At 44.5% G+C, this 15598-nt stretch overlaps 1 protein-coding gene across 29 annotated transcripts in view; it reads left to right on the forward strand.

Moving 5' to 3' along the window:
• NRXN3 (neurexin 3) overlaps window positions 1-15598 on the forward strand; it is a 1527623-nt gene that overhangs the window by 96783 nt on the left and 1415242 nt on the right. For 25 of the 29 annotated variants that reach the window (XM_032406089.1, XM_032406055.1, XM_032406063.1 and 22 more), the window contains one exon: window positions 649-666. The exons of the other annotated variants lie outside the window; for them this stretch is intronic. In XM_032406089.1, the coding sequence (XP_032261980.1) occupies window positions 649-666 (18 nt within the window). The remainder of the gene's footprint in view (window positions 1-648; window positions 667-15598) is intronic. 29 annotated transcript variants of the gene reach the window in all.

Genomic DNA, 15598 nt, shown 5'->3' on the forward strand with positions numbered 1-15598 from the left:
GGATTTCAATTTGTATCGCAAATGATCTACTCACACACAATCTCCTGCATACACACGGCTGTCTGTGATGAAGGATGGTCACTGGGAATACTGGAGAGGGAGGGGATTATAAATGTTTTGTTACCTTCTGTCCTTCAGTCCTATATGGTAAATAATGCTGCAACTTGCTCTTAATTCTCATGCCTCTTTTTCTTTGTTCCTCAAGGAAGTGGTTTATTATTTTTTCTCTCTGTGGGGAATCTTGCTTGACATCATGTCCAGTGTTCTGTATCTGGAGGCGAGGAGGATTTGCTTGGGTGGTGTTATGCAGAAATCAACCAGAATATTTTAACCAATATTCTTGCAGGATTCCAGTCTGCTTGGCTCTTCAGAGCCCTATCTGATTCCAGGATGATGTCTTTCCGGACAGATGTGAAGCTCACCTCTCTTGCTACATGCACAGTGGAAAGGGAGCTTGGTCCCTCGGCTTGCATGGGTGGTTTTTGGGTGAAGGTAGAACTAAGTGCTCAGAAGCTGAGTACCTTTGGGGTCTTGCATGAACATGATAGTCATGCAAGGGCATGTGTGTGTGTGCTTCTAACACTCTTCTTCCTTTTTCTCCCCCTTTCTCTCCTCTGCCTTTCCCTCTCTTTGAAAATGCTGCCACAGATGTCAGTCAAGGTCCAGGTGAGTCTCTGTGTTTGCATAGCTGCCGTGGAAATTTCCCCTCTGCCAGATTGTGCATGGTTTGATTCTGAGTGAGACCTTTTTCTAGGTACTCTAAACAGAACAGAGATCTAAGTACATTGCATTTTCATTGCTTTGGGTTGAGAAGAAATGCCTTGAATTAATGTGTTCGTATTGGTTTTGAAAACCATTTTAAAACCAAAGGAATGTGGTTCCCATGCTTATATAGTCACTTCCTTCTGATTAATATTTCTGGGTGAATCAAAGAAGTGGAAAATGAGCATTTTTGGAAATATTTTTTAAAGATATTCTTAAGATATGAATTCTCCAATTTACTGAGCCTTTTTGCCTTATTGTACATAAATCTACTTCTATAGCTTCATGTGGTTGAAAGTTGAAGATAGGACATACTTAGCATGGAAAATATGTGGGTGAAAGAAGTCTTCTTTTTTTTTATTCTAAGAAATGGCTTTCTCCCCACCCTACAATGAAATTAGCAATTTAAAAATGGTTATGTAACTAATACATGCTCACTGTATTAACAAAAAAAAAAAAAAAAAAAGAAAAAAGAAGAGGAATGGTTTTTGTCAATGAACAAATGGAAGAACCATTCTTATGCTAATTGTGCATTTCTCTTGTTAAAATGCATACTCATCCAGAGTTCTAATGGTAAGCATTGTGTGTGTGTGTGCAGACACACACACACATATGTACACATACACACGCAGGCTCATATGGGAGGATACAACCATATATGGATAAGAAGTGTCAGATGACTTAGAATGATTTGGAGACTTTTCTAAACTGGATAGAATTTTGAGTTAAGAAGAGTAATTAACCCTACCAAGTGAGAAGGGAGTATCATCATTCTTAACTGTTTCACATACATTTTCTTGTTTAGTCCTTTTAACATTAAATTCTTATAATATCAATACAAGGTGTAGGTATTGTTATATCCATTTTAAAATAATGGAAATTGAGGGCCAGGAGGTTAAGCCATTTGCCCCAAGTCATAGGGCTCATCAGCGGTAGCACTGGGATTTGAACTTAGGACTCTGGGATTCCAAAGCCCATGCACAGTCCATTGGAACATGCTGAAAATTCCATCACTGCAAATTCTCGGCAACTGAAGGTCTTGTAAACATTTCCTAATGAAACTATTGTCTATTTTTCTTTAGCGATAATATGATGTTTTCATTATTAGCAGTCCTCTTTCCAAATGAATTTATACTTTTTTTTTTTTTTTGACTATCTGAAAGAATCAACCAGACGTAAGTAGTGTTTCTGACCATTGATCTATATAGTATATTACATAACATAAAAGAATAATACAGTTATCTCCAGCTAATACACAGGGTTTCCCTGTTTTTGTTTTCTTCTGTCCACACCCTACCTTTGAGAATAAATGGTGTTTGAACCAATGCATAGGACAGAATTTCCTAGGAAGATTCCATTAAATTAATTTTCTATTTAATAATATTTTACTCAACAAATATTTATTGAGAACCTACTGTGTACCAGGCACTGTTGTAGGCACTAGGGATAAAACAGTGGACAAAACAGAAGACAATCCCTGTCCTCATTTTTATTCTACTTGAGGGAAGACAACTAAAGAACTGTATATATACACACACATATTACACATATTATATATATGTACATATTACATATATGGTATGAGAGGGTGGGTGATGAGCCCTGAGGAGAAAAATGAAACCGTTAAAAACTAATTTATAGAGGATGCTCAGGCCTCTCTGTTAAGATGATGTTTTCTGGAACACCTTAAGGTGGTGAGGTAGTAAGCCCAACACCTTAAGTTTTGTTTGTAAAAGTACCACTTGACTCAACCCCTCCTCCTCCTGGTTCCTGTCAAAGACGTGACCCGGGGTCCCCATGTTGGCTTGTGTGTGTTGTGCCCTGAGCAGGGGCTCCCGGCTGAGGGAATGAGTGGGGGCTGAAATCTAGCCTGCATTCCTCTTGCCAAGCCTGCAACCATGGGGCTGCCTCTGACCAAAGTGGGGGAGCGCCTTTTTGTAATTCTTGAAAAGGTGCCTGTTGGTCCTGGATGAAACAGTATGGCGGAGTGAAACGCAGCAGACACACAGGCTCCTGTCTGTCTTTCCAGATGGGTGGAGGTCGGTGGGTGACCCTCCCTCACATAACTGTAACCAGCCCTGTGCAGCCCCATTCCGATTCCACAGCCATTCTTTCATCTTATTCTCTTAATAACCCTCTGAGGTATGTCCGCTGAGCCCCATTTTTCTTCTGAGGAAGATAAGGCCAGGAGGTTAAGTGATGTGTTGAGGTCAGCCAGCCATCGAGGAGCTGGGCCAAGAGGGGATTCCAGCCTGATTCCAAATCTGGCACTCTTTGTGCTGCCCTTGAGGTGTCAAGAGCTGATTGCCAATCCTGTAACTCCCCACCCCAACCCCTTGCTTTTTTGTACCTCCTGAGCCTGAAGCAGATCACTAGTTCAGAACCTCTCCTTGTGGCCCGGGACAGAGCAGGCGGCGGCCCGAGCTGCCTGGCCCAGGCTGAGGTCAGCCCCTCTGAGCCGCTGGCCAGGCCCTGTGGAGCCAGCCGCGTTGTGGCTCTGAAACAAGACGCCTTTAGTGGTTCTCTGATTTTTTTCCCCTTCCCCACAGGAAGACAAATTGGGGATTTTATGAGCTAATGTAGCTGTTTACCCAGGGGCTGCGGGCAGACTGTGAGGGACAATTGATTAATTTTACATGCTGAGGGTACGGGTGAGAAATAACCTACTGGAAGATGGTGTTGGCAGCACCTTCCCCAATGTCCAGGCCATGGGCTGGGGGCGCAGAGAGACTGACCTGGAAACACCCAGAAGAAAAAGGGCAGGCAATACCTCCCTGGGCTTCCATGTGGGAAGATCCACAGCCCCTCCTCCTTGTCTTTAGGAGGGAGGTTTAGGATAATAGAGAGGCATCAGGCATTTGTGGTGTGCTGACCTGAAGGAGGTGAGGGACACTCAGCTCTGATTTAACTGTTCACATGCACCCTCCTGGGCAGGTGTTACTGTCCTCTGTCAGACAAGAGAAGCCTCAGAGAGGGTCGGGAACTGCCCACGGTCTCTGGCTGCTAGTACAAGACCTGGATCCCACATCTGTCTGCCTCCAAAGCTTGAGCTCTTTATCTTTGAAACCCTGGCATTTCCAAGACAGAGCTGTGGGCCAGGGGTGCTGCTTCTCTTTGTCTGCATTCTTAACTTTCTGTGCAGGGCACATAGTAGGGCCTCAAAATACCTATTGAGCAGAAAATGTGGGAACAAATACCAGGACATTGTGAATTTGTAGGGTCCTGAGACATATTGGAGCTCAATGGGTATCCTGTCCAAAGAGGACAACTATTTTACTTTTCAGAGGAGGAAACTGAGGCCCCAGGGAGGGGCAGGGACATCTCCAAGGCCAGATAACCCATTTGTGGCCTGCAGGAGACCCCTTTTGGGCACTTATCCCATGCCCCTGGCTCATTGGGGTTAGTCACTGGGCTCCCTATGCTGCCTGGGGGGTCAGGAGTGGGCAGTCCCAGCCCCCTCTGTACCATGTCATGCCCTCAGCCCTCTTCCTGTGTGTTCCAGAACTCTCTGCCAAGGGGAGAACAATCCCTTTGGAGGTGAGGAAGAGGGCAGGGTAGAGGAAGGATCTAGGAGGCAGGGAACAGTGCTGGGGCATGTGGGTGTAAGACCCTTCTCTTCCCCTCCCCCAGCACCTCTCCCTCCAGCCACGAGGGGCTGCTTATGGTACACCAATGACAGTCTCTCTCTTCAGAAGGGGTAATTTCTCACGCTCTGCCTGCTGATTAGAGCTGGAATTTAAATGAATAACTGTGACCTTGTGGAAGTGCCCTAGTTATTCAGAGGCCCGATGAGGAAATAGGCCTCTTGCTTCGGTCCATCAGAGCCTTGGCAGGCGCAGGAGGAGGGGCTGCTGTCTGCCAGGGCCCAGAGGACGCCCCGTCATGCTGTTGCCCGAAGCAACTGACGGCCTTTGCTGGAGCCTCCCTCTGTCCGCTCTTGATCTCTGCCCTCGGTGTCCTCCCCCTTCAGTTTAAGTCATCTCAGGGCTGTCCGGGGAGAGCGGGCCTGATTATTGATCCTGAACTCTGCCCTGTCTCTGGGGAGTCCAGCCTGAGGGACGCTGTTCTGAACCCGAAGTCAGGACGCAGCACTGTTGTGTCTGACTTGTGTGATGGACACAAAGGGTTTGCCCTAGAAGTTACTGCTCAGAGATGGGCCCCCAGACCCGCAGCACTGGCCTCATGCAGGAGCCTGTTAGAAAAGCAGAATCTCAGGCCTCACCCCAGACCTGCTGAGTCAGAATCTGCTAGAAAAGCAGAATCTCAGGCCTCACCCCAGACCTGCTGAGTCAGAATCTGCTTTTTACCGAGACGTCCAGGTGTACACACATTAACGCTTGAAGGCCCACTGACCTAACGTGTTCACCTTCTCCTCATCTTTGGGGCCAGCCGGGCTGTGTCTACTGAGGAAGGCGTAGTCCACCACACGAATGCCCCATTCCTTGCCTCTTCTCCTGGGCACACAGTACAACGTGGCCCTTTTCTGGGTTGATGGGTTGGGAGGGTGACCGGGATTAGGGAAGGGAAAAGGAATGAACGCTTCCTGACCACTGAGTCTGTGACCGTCACTTTTCCGGCACTTTCCATGGAAGAGTTTACAAAGTGAGGCAGGGTAGCTCAGGATAGCACAGGGTTCCCTGAACTACTGCTCAGGGGCTAACTCCAGCCCTTGCCTGCTTCCATACGGCCTTTGAGCTACAGATGGCTTTTCACGTTATAAATAGTTGGAAGCAGTCAAGAGAATAATTTGTGATGCACATATTTTATGAAATTCTGATGTCAGTGTTCATAAAGTTTTATCAGAACACAGGCACGCTTCTTCATTTCTGTTTTGTCCCTGGCTGCTTTGTGAAGGCGGAATGGAGTAGCTGTGTGGCGTGCAAAGCCTGGAAGACTTATCATCTGGCCCTTTACAGAAAAAGTTTGCCACCCCTGGGTTAGAGCACAGACTTGGAGCCAGATGCCTGGGTTGACATCCTGGCTTTCTCCCAGTATGAACAGTATGTGCTGTTTAAGTTACCTTCCCTTTGGGGGCCCTACTTTACTCATCTGTAAAATGGGGAGAGTGTGTACCTACCTCACGGGGCTCTTGTGAAGATTAAGTGAGCTCATGCGTGTCAAGTCTTTAGAACAATGCCCGGCACATAGTAAATCATGCATAAATTAGCTAGTGTTCTAAATTAGCTCATTTGATCCTTTCTACAAGTTTTCGTTTCACAGGTCAAGATGGCCTCAGAGAAGTTTAAAATGAAAGATATTCGTTTGCCTGTCTTGGTCTCCCACACTGTTCAGAGGCATGCTCCCAGTGCTGGAGAGCCCCTCAAAAGACACCTGCTAGGCTCCCCTTGTCGCACATTCTCTCCTATCTGTCCTGATCTTTATGCCTTCAGTGAAGAGGTCCTTCAGACTTAGATCCTGGCCACCACTGCTGTGAAATGAGGCCGAGGAACCCCAAAGAGCGGGGGGAGGCAAGGGGACCCATATTTACAGAGGTCCCACTGTATGCCAGGCACCCATCATGGATGAAGAGCCTGGGGCTCCAAGACAATAGATCCTTTGCCCAAGGTCAGAAGCAGGTATGGTAGGTACCAGGATTGAAACACACATCTGGGATTTCTGCTCTGTTATTCTGCCTCCTACTGGCTTTGCTACTTTCCCTGGGGGCTGTGTGGCCTTGGGTAAGTCATGAAACCTCTCTGGGCCTTAGGCTTCTTTTCTTTAATGTGAAGGGATTGAATCAGTTGGCCTCTCAGGCTTCTTTCATTCTGAGGATCTATGATTAGGCCTCCAACTGAGATACCTCAGGGAACAGCAATCAGGAAAATGCCTTCTTTACCAAAGACTTACAGCTCCTAACTCCAGTGGTAACTGTAATATATTTTGTTTTTTCCTTCCTCTTCTTTTGAGCAATAGTCCCATTTGCTTTTCTCCCTTATTTATTAGGGAAAACACCTGACATTCATTGAGCTTGTATTTTGAGCCAGGCGCTAAAATACTGTTTTTGCATGCATCATTTAATTCTTTTGACATCCTCAGGAGGTAGATTTCGTTGTTAGATCCATTTCACCCACGAACAAATTGAGGCTCAGGGATGCCAACTCACCAGTTCTACCCAGTAAAAAGTGGCAGAGCAAGATGCAAACCCTGGTATGTCTGGCCCTGGAGATGACTCATGGCGAGTTCCAGCAGAATGTACATTCCACAAAGGTACACTCCTGTTCACTATTTCTGTGCTCTGGGCCCAGAACAGTGGCAATATATTGTAGGAATGGGATAATAAATACTGGCTCAATGAGTAAACAGTGCTTGGGACTCAGCTCTTAGTTTTCTCCTCACTTATCTGAAAAAAAGTCTGCTTTTTGTATAAGGGTTCACCCTGAGACAGAAGGTAATCGAATTTTGTTCAGTGCCCATCTTGGGCTTGGGTCAGTGGAGAATGCAGGCGGTAGGGAATCCACCATGGCTGTGTGTAATTGGGAATCCACCATGGCTGTGTGTAATTGGACTGAAAGGGGGCCCTTGGCTGGGCTAACAGTGATCAGATTCCAGCCAGTTGCCCACGGGGGTCTGGGAAGACCCCCTTGGCTGCTGTAGCTCTTCTTGATGAATAAGTGTTAGTAGGGAGTGCTTCCCAGCCTGCCTCCAGCTGTAGCTAACTCAAGGAAGCAGATCACTGGGCCTTGGTGCTTTTTCTAGAGTATTTTAAAATCACGTCCTTTCCTGTCCTGGCAAGGCTGACCCACTGGGGTGCTGGTTACGGTCTCAGTTTGTTTCTCAGTTCTGGAGGACAAGGTCAGAGTTAGAGTTGGAAAAACATTAGAAATAGTCTGTAATCTCAATGGGATAGTACTGCCCTCACCCCGATCCTGCCAAACGTGTGCGATGTATATTTATTGCTCCAATGATGAATGGGCATTGGTGGCATTAAGAAGAAGCAATGCATGCTAAATGCATTGTACTGTGTGGGAGAGTCTCATTCAAACATTTGTATCCTCAAAATGCCATTGAGAATACTCTTCTGGACCAATTGCCTCCTTGTACAGGTGGGAAGCTGAGACCAGAGAACTTCCATGTAACTCAGTTAAGTCACACAGCTTGGTTATGGCAGCCTTGGAGACCCTCCCAGTCTGTAGACTTACCCTAGCAAGGTCTGGTAAGGACCTGGGCTGAGCTCGTCAGTTTGTGGGGCTAGATCTCAGAAGGGGTTGAGAGATGGAATACAGTTGAGAGTTGAGGACATGGGTCCCCTGTGGGGCAACTTAGATGACTGTGACCATGGAGGGAAGCATCTGAGGCTGCACTGGGAGGGTGGTCTGCTAATGCCGCCAGTTTGTTGGAAAATTGGCGTTGGCGAGAATGGGAGGTGGGGCAGAGAGAAGGCCCAGATATACCAGTCTTCTGAATAATGAGAGCAATGACTACATCCTTTCAAGCCCTTTCTGTGTTCCATGAGCTGTGCTAAGTGCCGTTCATACATGGTTGCACATGATTGTCACAGTGATCCTGAGAAGGTATTTTACAGGAAGGAGGCATGGAAGAGTTCACTTGCTCAAAATCCCATGGCTAGTAAGAGGTAGAGCTGGGATTTGAATTCAGGTTTTGGAGGCTTTAGAGCAGTGGTTTGCAAAGTTTGGTAAGCATCAAAATCACCTGGAGAACTAATAAAGGAGACCCAGGTTCATTAAAGTAAGACATTTCCTCCAGGTGATTCTGATACGACCAAAGTTTGAGAACCACTGTTTTAAAGAAAGTGATCTGGAATGTAAAGGGACTTAAAGCTCCAGCATTAAGCACTATTTTCTACCTTATAAACATTAAGGGAAGGCAGGAAGTTGGGGGAGGAGGGCAGGTGGAAGGAGGGATGGAAGGAATGATTCTCCCTTCGAGCTCCAGTGACACCTTAGGTGATGGGCCTTGTAGAACCATCATCGTAATACATTATAGTCAGGTGTGTATTGTCCCCCACAAGCCCCTTCGCTGGCTACTGTGGGGTTTTGAAGGACATGGGATGTCTTACTTTTTGAGAACAGAGATATATCCACGCCTGCATCCCCACTACCTGCCACATTGTATGTGCTCATAAAACTTTATTGTTAGAAACAGCATTTCAGGGATGGAAAAGATCCAAAAGGTTGTCAAGGCTCTCTGTGCAACTAATTTTTGAATCTCTTCTGTAAGAGTTCATTCAGACTTGGCTTGAACCCCTACAGTGCTGAGCAGCTCATTGCTCCTTTCGCCGTTCCATCCCGTTCTAAAGAGCACTGAATGTTCCAAAGCCTTCCTTATTCTGACTCACTCTAGCTTTTACCACCTGTATTGCTTCCAGCCCTTGGAGACACACAGAATAGATCTAATTACACTCCCAGTGTTTCAAGACAGGGCTTTTTGTCTTTAAGGATTTTTTTTTTTCTAAAGGCCAAAACATCTCCAGTTTCCTTGGGCATTCTCATACAACGGTTTTAAGTTCTTTCATCCAGGTCATTGTTTTCTGAAAAATGACCGCCCCCCCCTTTTTTTTTTTTGCATCCTTTCCAAAGAAGCATGCCCACACCACAAACAGTATTATGGGCATGTCCCAACCAGCTCATTATAGAGTGATCCCACTGTTCCCCTTTTCTAGACTTCCTACATCTATTAATGGTGGCACCAAATACCTTTGCTTGTTTTTTTAATGACTATAGCATAAAGTTGAACTTAAAGACATTGAAAATCTTGACTATTTTGTGTGCACTCCTGCTAAACCATTTCTCTCCCCTTCCTGCACTGTGCATTGGCTTATATGACATAGTTGGGATCATTCTTTCATTTTGTTCAATTCAGCCCTGGATTTTTAAAATCCAGCACACCATGATCTGTTAGGGTAAGGTTCTTTCATCTAGCACATCAGTTGTCCCTTCCAGCTTCATGTCATTTATGAATAAAGAGAAATTTTAGAAAAGTTCATGACAGTTGAACTTCTTCTCCTTTGGGAAGGGTCTTTTCTAAAAGCCACAGTCACTGATCCTTTAACCCTTAGGGTGATAAGCATGACTGCCTCCATTTCTCTTCTTTCCATCATATCCATGCATGAGAAAACCCCAACCCACCTTCCCCCCTGAAGAGATGGAATAGATTGGGAAGGTGCTGCATATTTTCCTCTACCCCATGGTTATACCATACAGAGGCTATTGGTGATTCATGGGTGACACAGGAAGAAATAGTTTCTGTTCAGTCCAGCCACCAGACTGTAAGAACAAAGTTGGTCTAGAGGCAAACAGTGAGTGGGCTAAGTACAGTTATATCCTACAAAGGGTTTAGTGGTGAGAATGGCACATGGTGGCATCATGGAAGGGCAAATCCAGAAGCTGGGACCTGGGTGGCACCTGCCTTGGAGAGTTAGCCACAGGCTCTCTTTGTCATCAGTCCAACTATTCAGTTCATCCCCAGTACTGTTCGGGCTCATAGAAAAGCCAGAAACATGTCCCAAGTATCAGCTCATGATTGCTGTTAGGTGATTGATTGAAGCTTTGTTTAGTCTCTACTTTTTTGATTCTGGGTGGTGATGTCAGAGTATTTGAGCCATTTAAAATAGTAATTTTTGGGGCACCTGGGTGGCTTAGTCAGTTGAGTGCTGCCTTCAGCTTGGGTCATGATCTCGGAGTCGTGGGATCCAGCCCCGAGTCGGGCTCCCTGCTCAGTAGAGAGCCTGCTTCTCCCTCTGCCTGCTCCTCCCCCTGCTTGTGCTCTCTCTTTCACTCGCTCTATCTCAAATAAATAAACTCTTTAAAAAAATAGTCATTTTTATAGGCCAAAAGCAGTCAACTATCAGTTTGATATGATTGAACCCAACAGTTACTTGGCCTCGTTGGAGATCATCTTGGTTCATAAAGGCATAGTGTCTTTGAGTTGGAATGGATTTTTGGTAGTTATCTCCAGAAACCCCACTCTGACTCTCTTCTATTGCATTTCTGGCAAATGAGGATTCCCCTATTACTCGACCCTCTGTTCTGGCCAAATGTGCTTGCTCCCTTATCTTGCATGTTCAACTTTAAAAAATACTTGAAGGCACCTCTCATGTCCTTTTCTAGCTTGTTCTAGTTTGGGCTGTATGTAGCAGTTCCTGCAGCCATTCTGTATGTGACATGCTTTCGGACCCCTGACCATTCTGATTCTTCTCCTTTGGACACATTCTACCTTGTTAATGTCCCTCCTAGCGTATGGCACCATTCTCTGAACCAAAACCCTAGGTTTGGTACATTCCGTGTTGAGAAGAGGTAGGACTATTGTCTTCTCTTTATTTTGGGGAGAAGTGGGGGATTGTGCTTAAGTGCCTTAAGATTCAATCTCACTTTTGCCTGTTCATATCCTTTTGGACCCTAATTTTGATATCTAACAAATTAGCTATTCTTTTCAACTTAAGTTCATCACAACATCCAGACACATGCCAATGAATGTTTTTAGGCAGGTCACTCATCAAAATGTTGAGTAGGCCTAAGTTCTGATATAAGCTATTAGTGAACCCCTGATAGAACAAGGACACTGAAGTCCATGATGAAGGTCAGGGAATTGTCCAGGGAAGGGCTGGTCTTGGGCACCATTGTGGAAGTAGGTGGAGGTTTCTTTCCAGACCCACCTCTTCCCTTTAAATATTCCTCTCCCCTGTCCTACCCTGTCTCCTGAGTCCTTTCTCCTATCCACAATGACAGACTTCCTCAACCTGTGACCTCATGTCTCTGTCCTTCCTGCACTCACAAGTCCCTATGCTGTCCCTGTCTTTGAAGGAAGATCTTAATTTGGCTTTCTGATGACCTCACATCCAGGACAGTGTCAATGGCTGGGGAGCCTGAATGTGTCTCATGTTCAGATTTGCATTTTAATGAGGGGAGATGGCTTAATAACCCTAAGAAATGCCCCAAAAGGAAAAGCTTCATGTTTTAGTAGAATCTTGGGATGGGGCTTGGGGAGAGGGAGATGGTGGCTCCCCACAGTGCTCCTTATATCATGCTGGACCAGAGTTATAAATGAAGTTGAATTAGTATCCAGGCACTATTTTCTGCTTCTGAATTCTCCAAGACATGTCTCCTCCTTTCTCTACCAGCACTGAAGGAGGTAGGGTAGCTAGTTTAAGGTTATCATCACAGTCTGGAGAGTCCATCTGCTGGCTTAGAATCCTCACTTCACCCCTCATTAATTAGTGTGACTTTGGTTCTAGGCCTTGGTTTCCTTACCTGTAAAATCAAAATCATAGCAACTGGCCTTTCCTATAGAGTTATATTTAATGAGATGACACATAGCCATGCTTTGTCTATAGTAAATTGTCAACAAATATTAGCTGCTGTCATAATTCTTTTTCACAAGTTCACCAAATTTCCTCTCTTTTAAGTGCTTAAAGTGTTAACATGTATGTTTCTTCTTTCTCCTTCTTTCTTTCCCAAATTCCCAGTCACCTTATAGTCATCACAATCACTTGTGGCTTCTCTTCATTGGGCCCCACCCCCTACCACCTTCACAATCTCCTTAGTTCCTCTGGAAATATCAATGAATGTTTCTATTACCTTCTGATTTTATGTAATTACTCTTTTAAAAAGTCCTTGTGGCTTCATAAGAATTCAGTGTTAGCACTTGGCACTTGTAGCAATTAGTGACATTTAATTTCTCTACTTCAGTATGGAAAAAGAGATGATATATGTGGATTTTATACTGGGATAAAAGTTACCCTGAAAGTGAATGAAAGAAAAGTCTTGGTAGAGATAACCTGCTTTTTTTTTTTCCCCCTGAATCTTTTTTTTTTTTTTTTTAACCCCATGAATGACTTCCTTCTTCCCTTGAAATACTTTCCCCACTTACTCAGGCAAAATGAAGGAAGGTAGGGTGGATTGAAAACCATCTGAGGTGGGTGGGATTATAGGTTTGAGGGGGAAACAGTATTAGCTTAAATTATGAAGGCCTTCAGCTTCTGGCCTGGTTCCTGAACACTGCATCTTCCTCTTGCCTGTTTCAGTAAATGGTTTCTATTGTCTGTATCAGTCATTCTCATGACAGGCTTCATGATGCACAGCCACTTACAAATGACTTTCCTTTCGTAGCCATTTCCATTCTCCCAAGCTGCAAAAGCTGCTATCTCCATGGGGATTTTCCCAAAGGATGTAGCAGAGTTTAGAGGGCCATACATATATTTTGCATATAATTTACATATGATTTGCAGTCTATTCTAAGGCAGTTTCAATTTTGTATGTCTTACCTACTGGTGATCTTTTCCTCTTCTTGTTCTTACATCTACCCTGAGAACTTGTGCACAGAGATAGGTAGGCACAAGAAGGGTGGAATATAGCACTAGAGAGAGTGAGGGGAAGGGTATACATATGAGACATCTTGTTGGGATCCAGAATGGTCCCTGGATCCAGCTAGGGTAGCACTCTGTCAGGGTGTGACATCTAGATAGGAGACACTTCACTTGCTTTCAAATTTTTGATAATTTTTTTAAAAGGCAATGTAGTTCCATAGGAATTCAGTGTTGGCAATTCTCAATATCCTTCCTGTCAAAGGCTCATCCAAGCCCATTTCCTATTCCCTACCCTCCACTAGGTGAACTTTTATAGAGCTGGCTTTTGAGTCTGAGTTGAGGATCTATTCAAATCCAGAGCCCATGGTGAGATTGTTGTGAAAGATGCTGTCCCTTTTGCTTCCCTGAGTCCCTGTTCCAGGCCATGTCTTCTTTTGAACATCACACCAGAATAAATGCCAAACTCCAAACCCAGCCAGTTGCTAGTCCCAGGGCCAGCTGTGTAGCTGGGAGGGCTGTGGCTGACCTTCTGTTTCTGAGATCAATGAGAAGGCCAATCTTCATTTTTCTCCCTTCCTCAACAACCGCACCGATAACACACACCCAACATAGATTCCTTTTTTTCCCTTACTAATTATACCCTTTTCAGTTAAGACTTTTTGAGCATTATTTTCTGTATCTATATTTGAAAGCTATATAGTTCCTTTTTCTTTTTTGAATGTAAAATTTTATTTTAATGTTGAATATGTTGGGGAAAAAAAAGAACCTCCAAGATACCTTAATACCCCTCCCATCTCGCCCAGGTTAAGACTCAGTACTCTAGCCCCTTTTTCTTGGAGGATTCATTGACTTAGCTTCTTCCATGAAGGGGCAGTGATACACCCTAATATTTGTCTTGACTTTTTCACAGACATTAGTCCTACATTTTAAAACACATCTTAGACATTTTTGCTTGAGTGATTCTTCTGTTTCCTCAACTCGTTATGCCTAAAACAGAACTCATCATTGCCCTCATCCCCCATTCATCTCCCACCCCACCCCACCCCACCCCACCTTCCTATTTCTGACAGTGTTCACTCAGCCTCCCATCCACTCCTCTGAAGCATCTCATTGGTCACCCAAAGCCTCTTGGATCCTCTTTTTCCTTTTTCTCCCCACTACCACAATTCTAATCTAGGCCCTCTGCCTGTGACTGATCTTTCTGCCTTTGTCTCTTTGCCTCTCATCTATCCTGTCCGCACCATTGCCAAAGCAATCTTCCTCAACATCATTTTCCCTGGGTCATTCCCCTGCCCATGAACCCTCACTGTGTCCCACCAGCTGTAAGATCAAGTCCATTTTCCTTAGCCTTGAAATTCAAGGCCTTCATGTAATGGTTCCTACTCTCATCCTTAAGATCACCTTTCATTTCTTCCTTATATGAACTGTTTACATGTGTTTGTTATTATTTGAATAGCATGTATTACCTGCCTACCATGTGCCTGGCAGTGTCCTAGGTGCTTCTGAAAAGCTGAACTGGAAAGTCCTTACAAATTTATTCTGTGGTCCTGGGAGCTGGCGGTGTTACCTGAGTGTCCTCCATCTCTCTAAATCCTAAACCTTCTTCCAAGATCTATTTCAAATCTCACTTTCCTCCAAAAATCTTTCCTGTAAATCCAGGGCCCTCCTCACAGTCCTGTGGTCTTTATTGTCTGAATTCATCATCTGACATGTAGGAATGACCCATTCATTCATTCCTCATTCAATCACCAAACAGCTACTGAGCACCGACTCTGTGTCATTTGCTGCTAGCTGTTGTGCTAGTTGTTGCCTCACACATCAGTGTATTTTTATAGCACAGTAAAAAATAACAACAATAATCCTTATAAAGCCCTTATCATGTGCAGGCCCAGTTTTATGTATATTCACTTATTTAATCCTCAAAACAACCTATGAATTTGGCATGGTTGTTATCCAAATTTTGCAGATAGGGAAATCAAGGCGCAGAGATGTTGAGGGTCACAAGCTAGAAAGTAACAAAGGTAGGATTCAAATCTGGCTCTGAAGTCCTTGATCTTAACCCCTATACTTCACTGCCAGGTATCAGTAATATATATCATATGCATGTTTATGTAAATATAAACGCATAACATCTTCCGACTTAGACTCCAAACTCCTAGAGGTTAGTGACCATCTACCATACTCGTCTGTATCTCCGCTACCTTATCCAGGCTTTGCATATAGTAGGTGCTTGAATCTCCGCTACCTTATCCAGGCTTTGCATATAGTAGGTGCTTGAATCACTTGGTTGGTTGATCGTTGGTTCTTCCATTCATTTGAAAGGAAGGGCCTGAAATTTTTAACAGCAGGTAGGAGTGTCTGGGGATAGAAGGGGACAGAAACAATTTCAGAATAGACCTAGACACTCTGGAATTCTTGGGTTCCAGCTCTTAATTCTGCAAGCTTTGAGGATAGATTTGTACATGAGAAGATACCGATGTAAAAGCTCTTGAAAGTGGAATAGAATTTCCTTCTCCAAAAGCAAAACTTAAACCATATTATGGTGGCACAGTTTCTCCCTTCCATCATCCGGTT

Source organism: Phoca vitulina, unplaced genomic scaffold (genome assembly GCF_004348235.1).
Source record: "Phoca vitulina isolate PV1807 unplaced genomic scaffold, GSC_HSeal_1.0 scaffold7, whole genome shotgun sequence".
NCBI classification, from domain to species: Eukaryota; Metazoa; Chordata; class Mammalia; order Carnivora; family Phocidae; genus Phoca; species Phoca vitulina.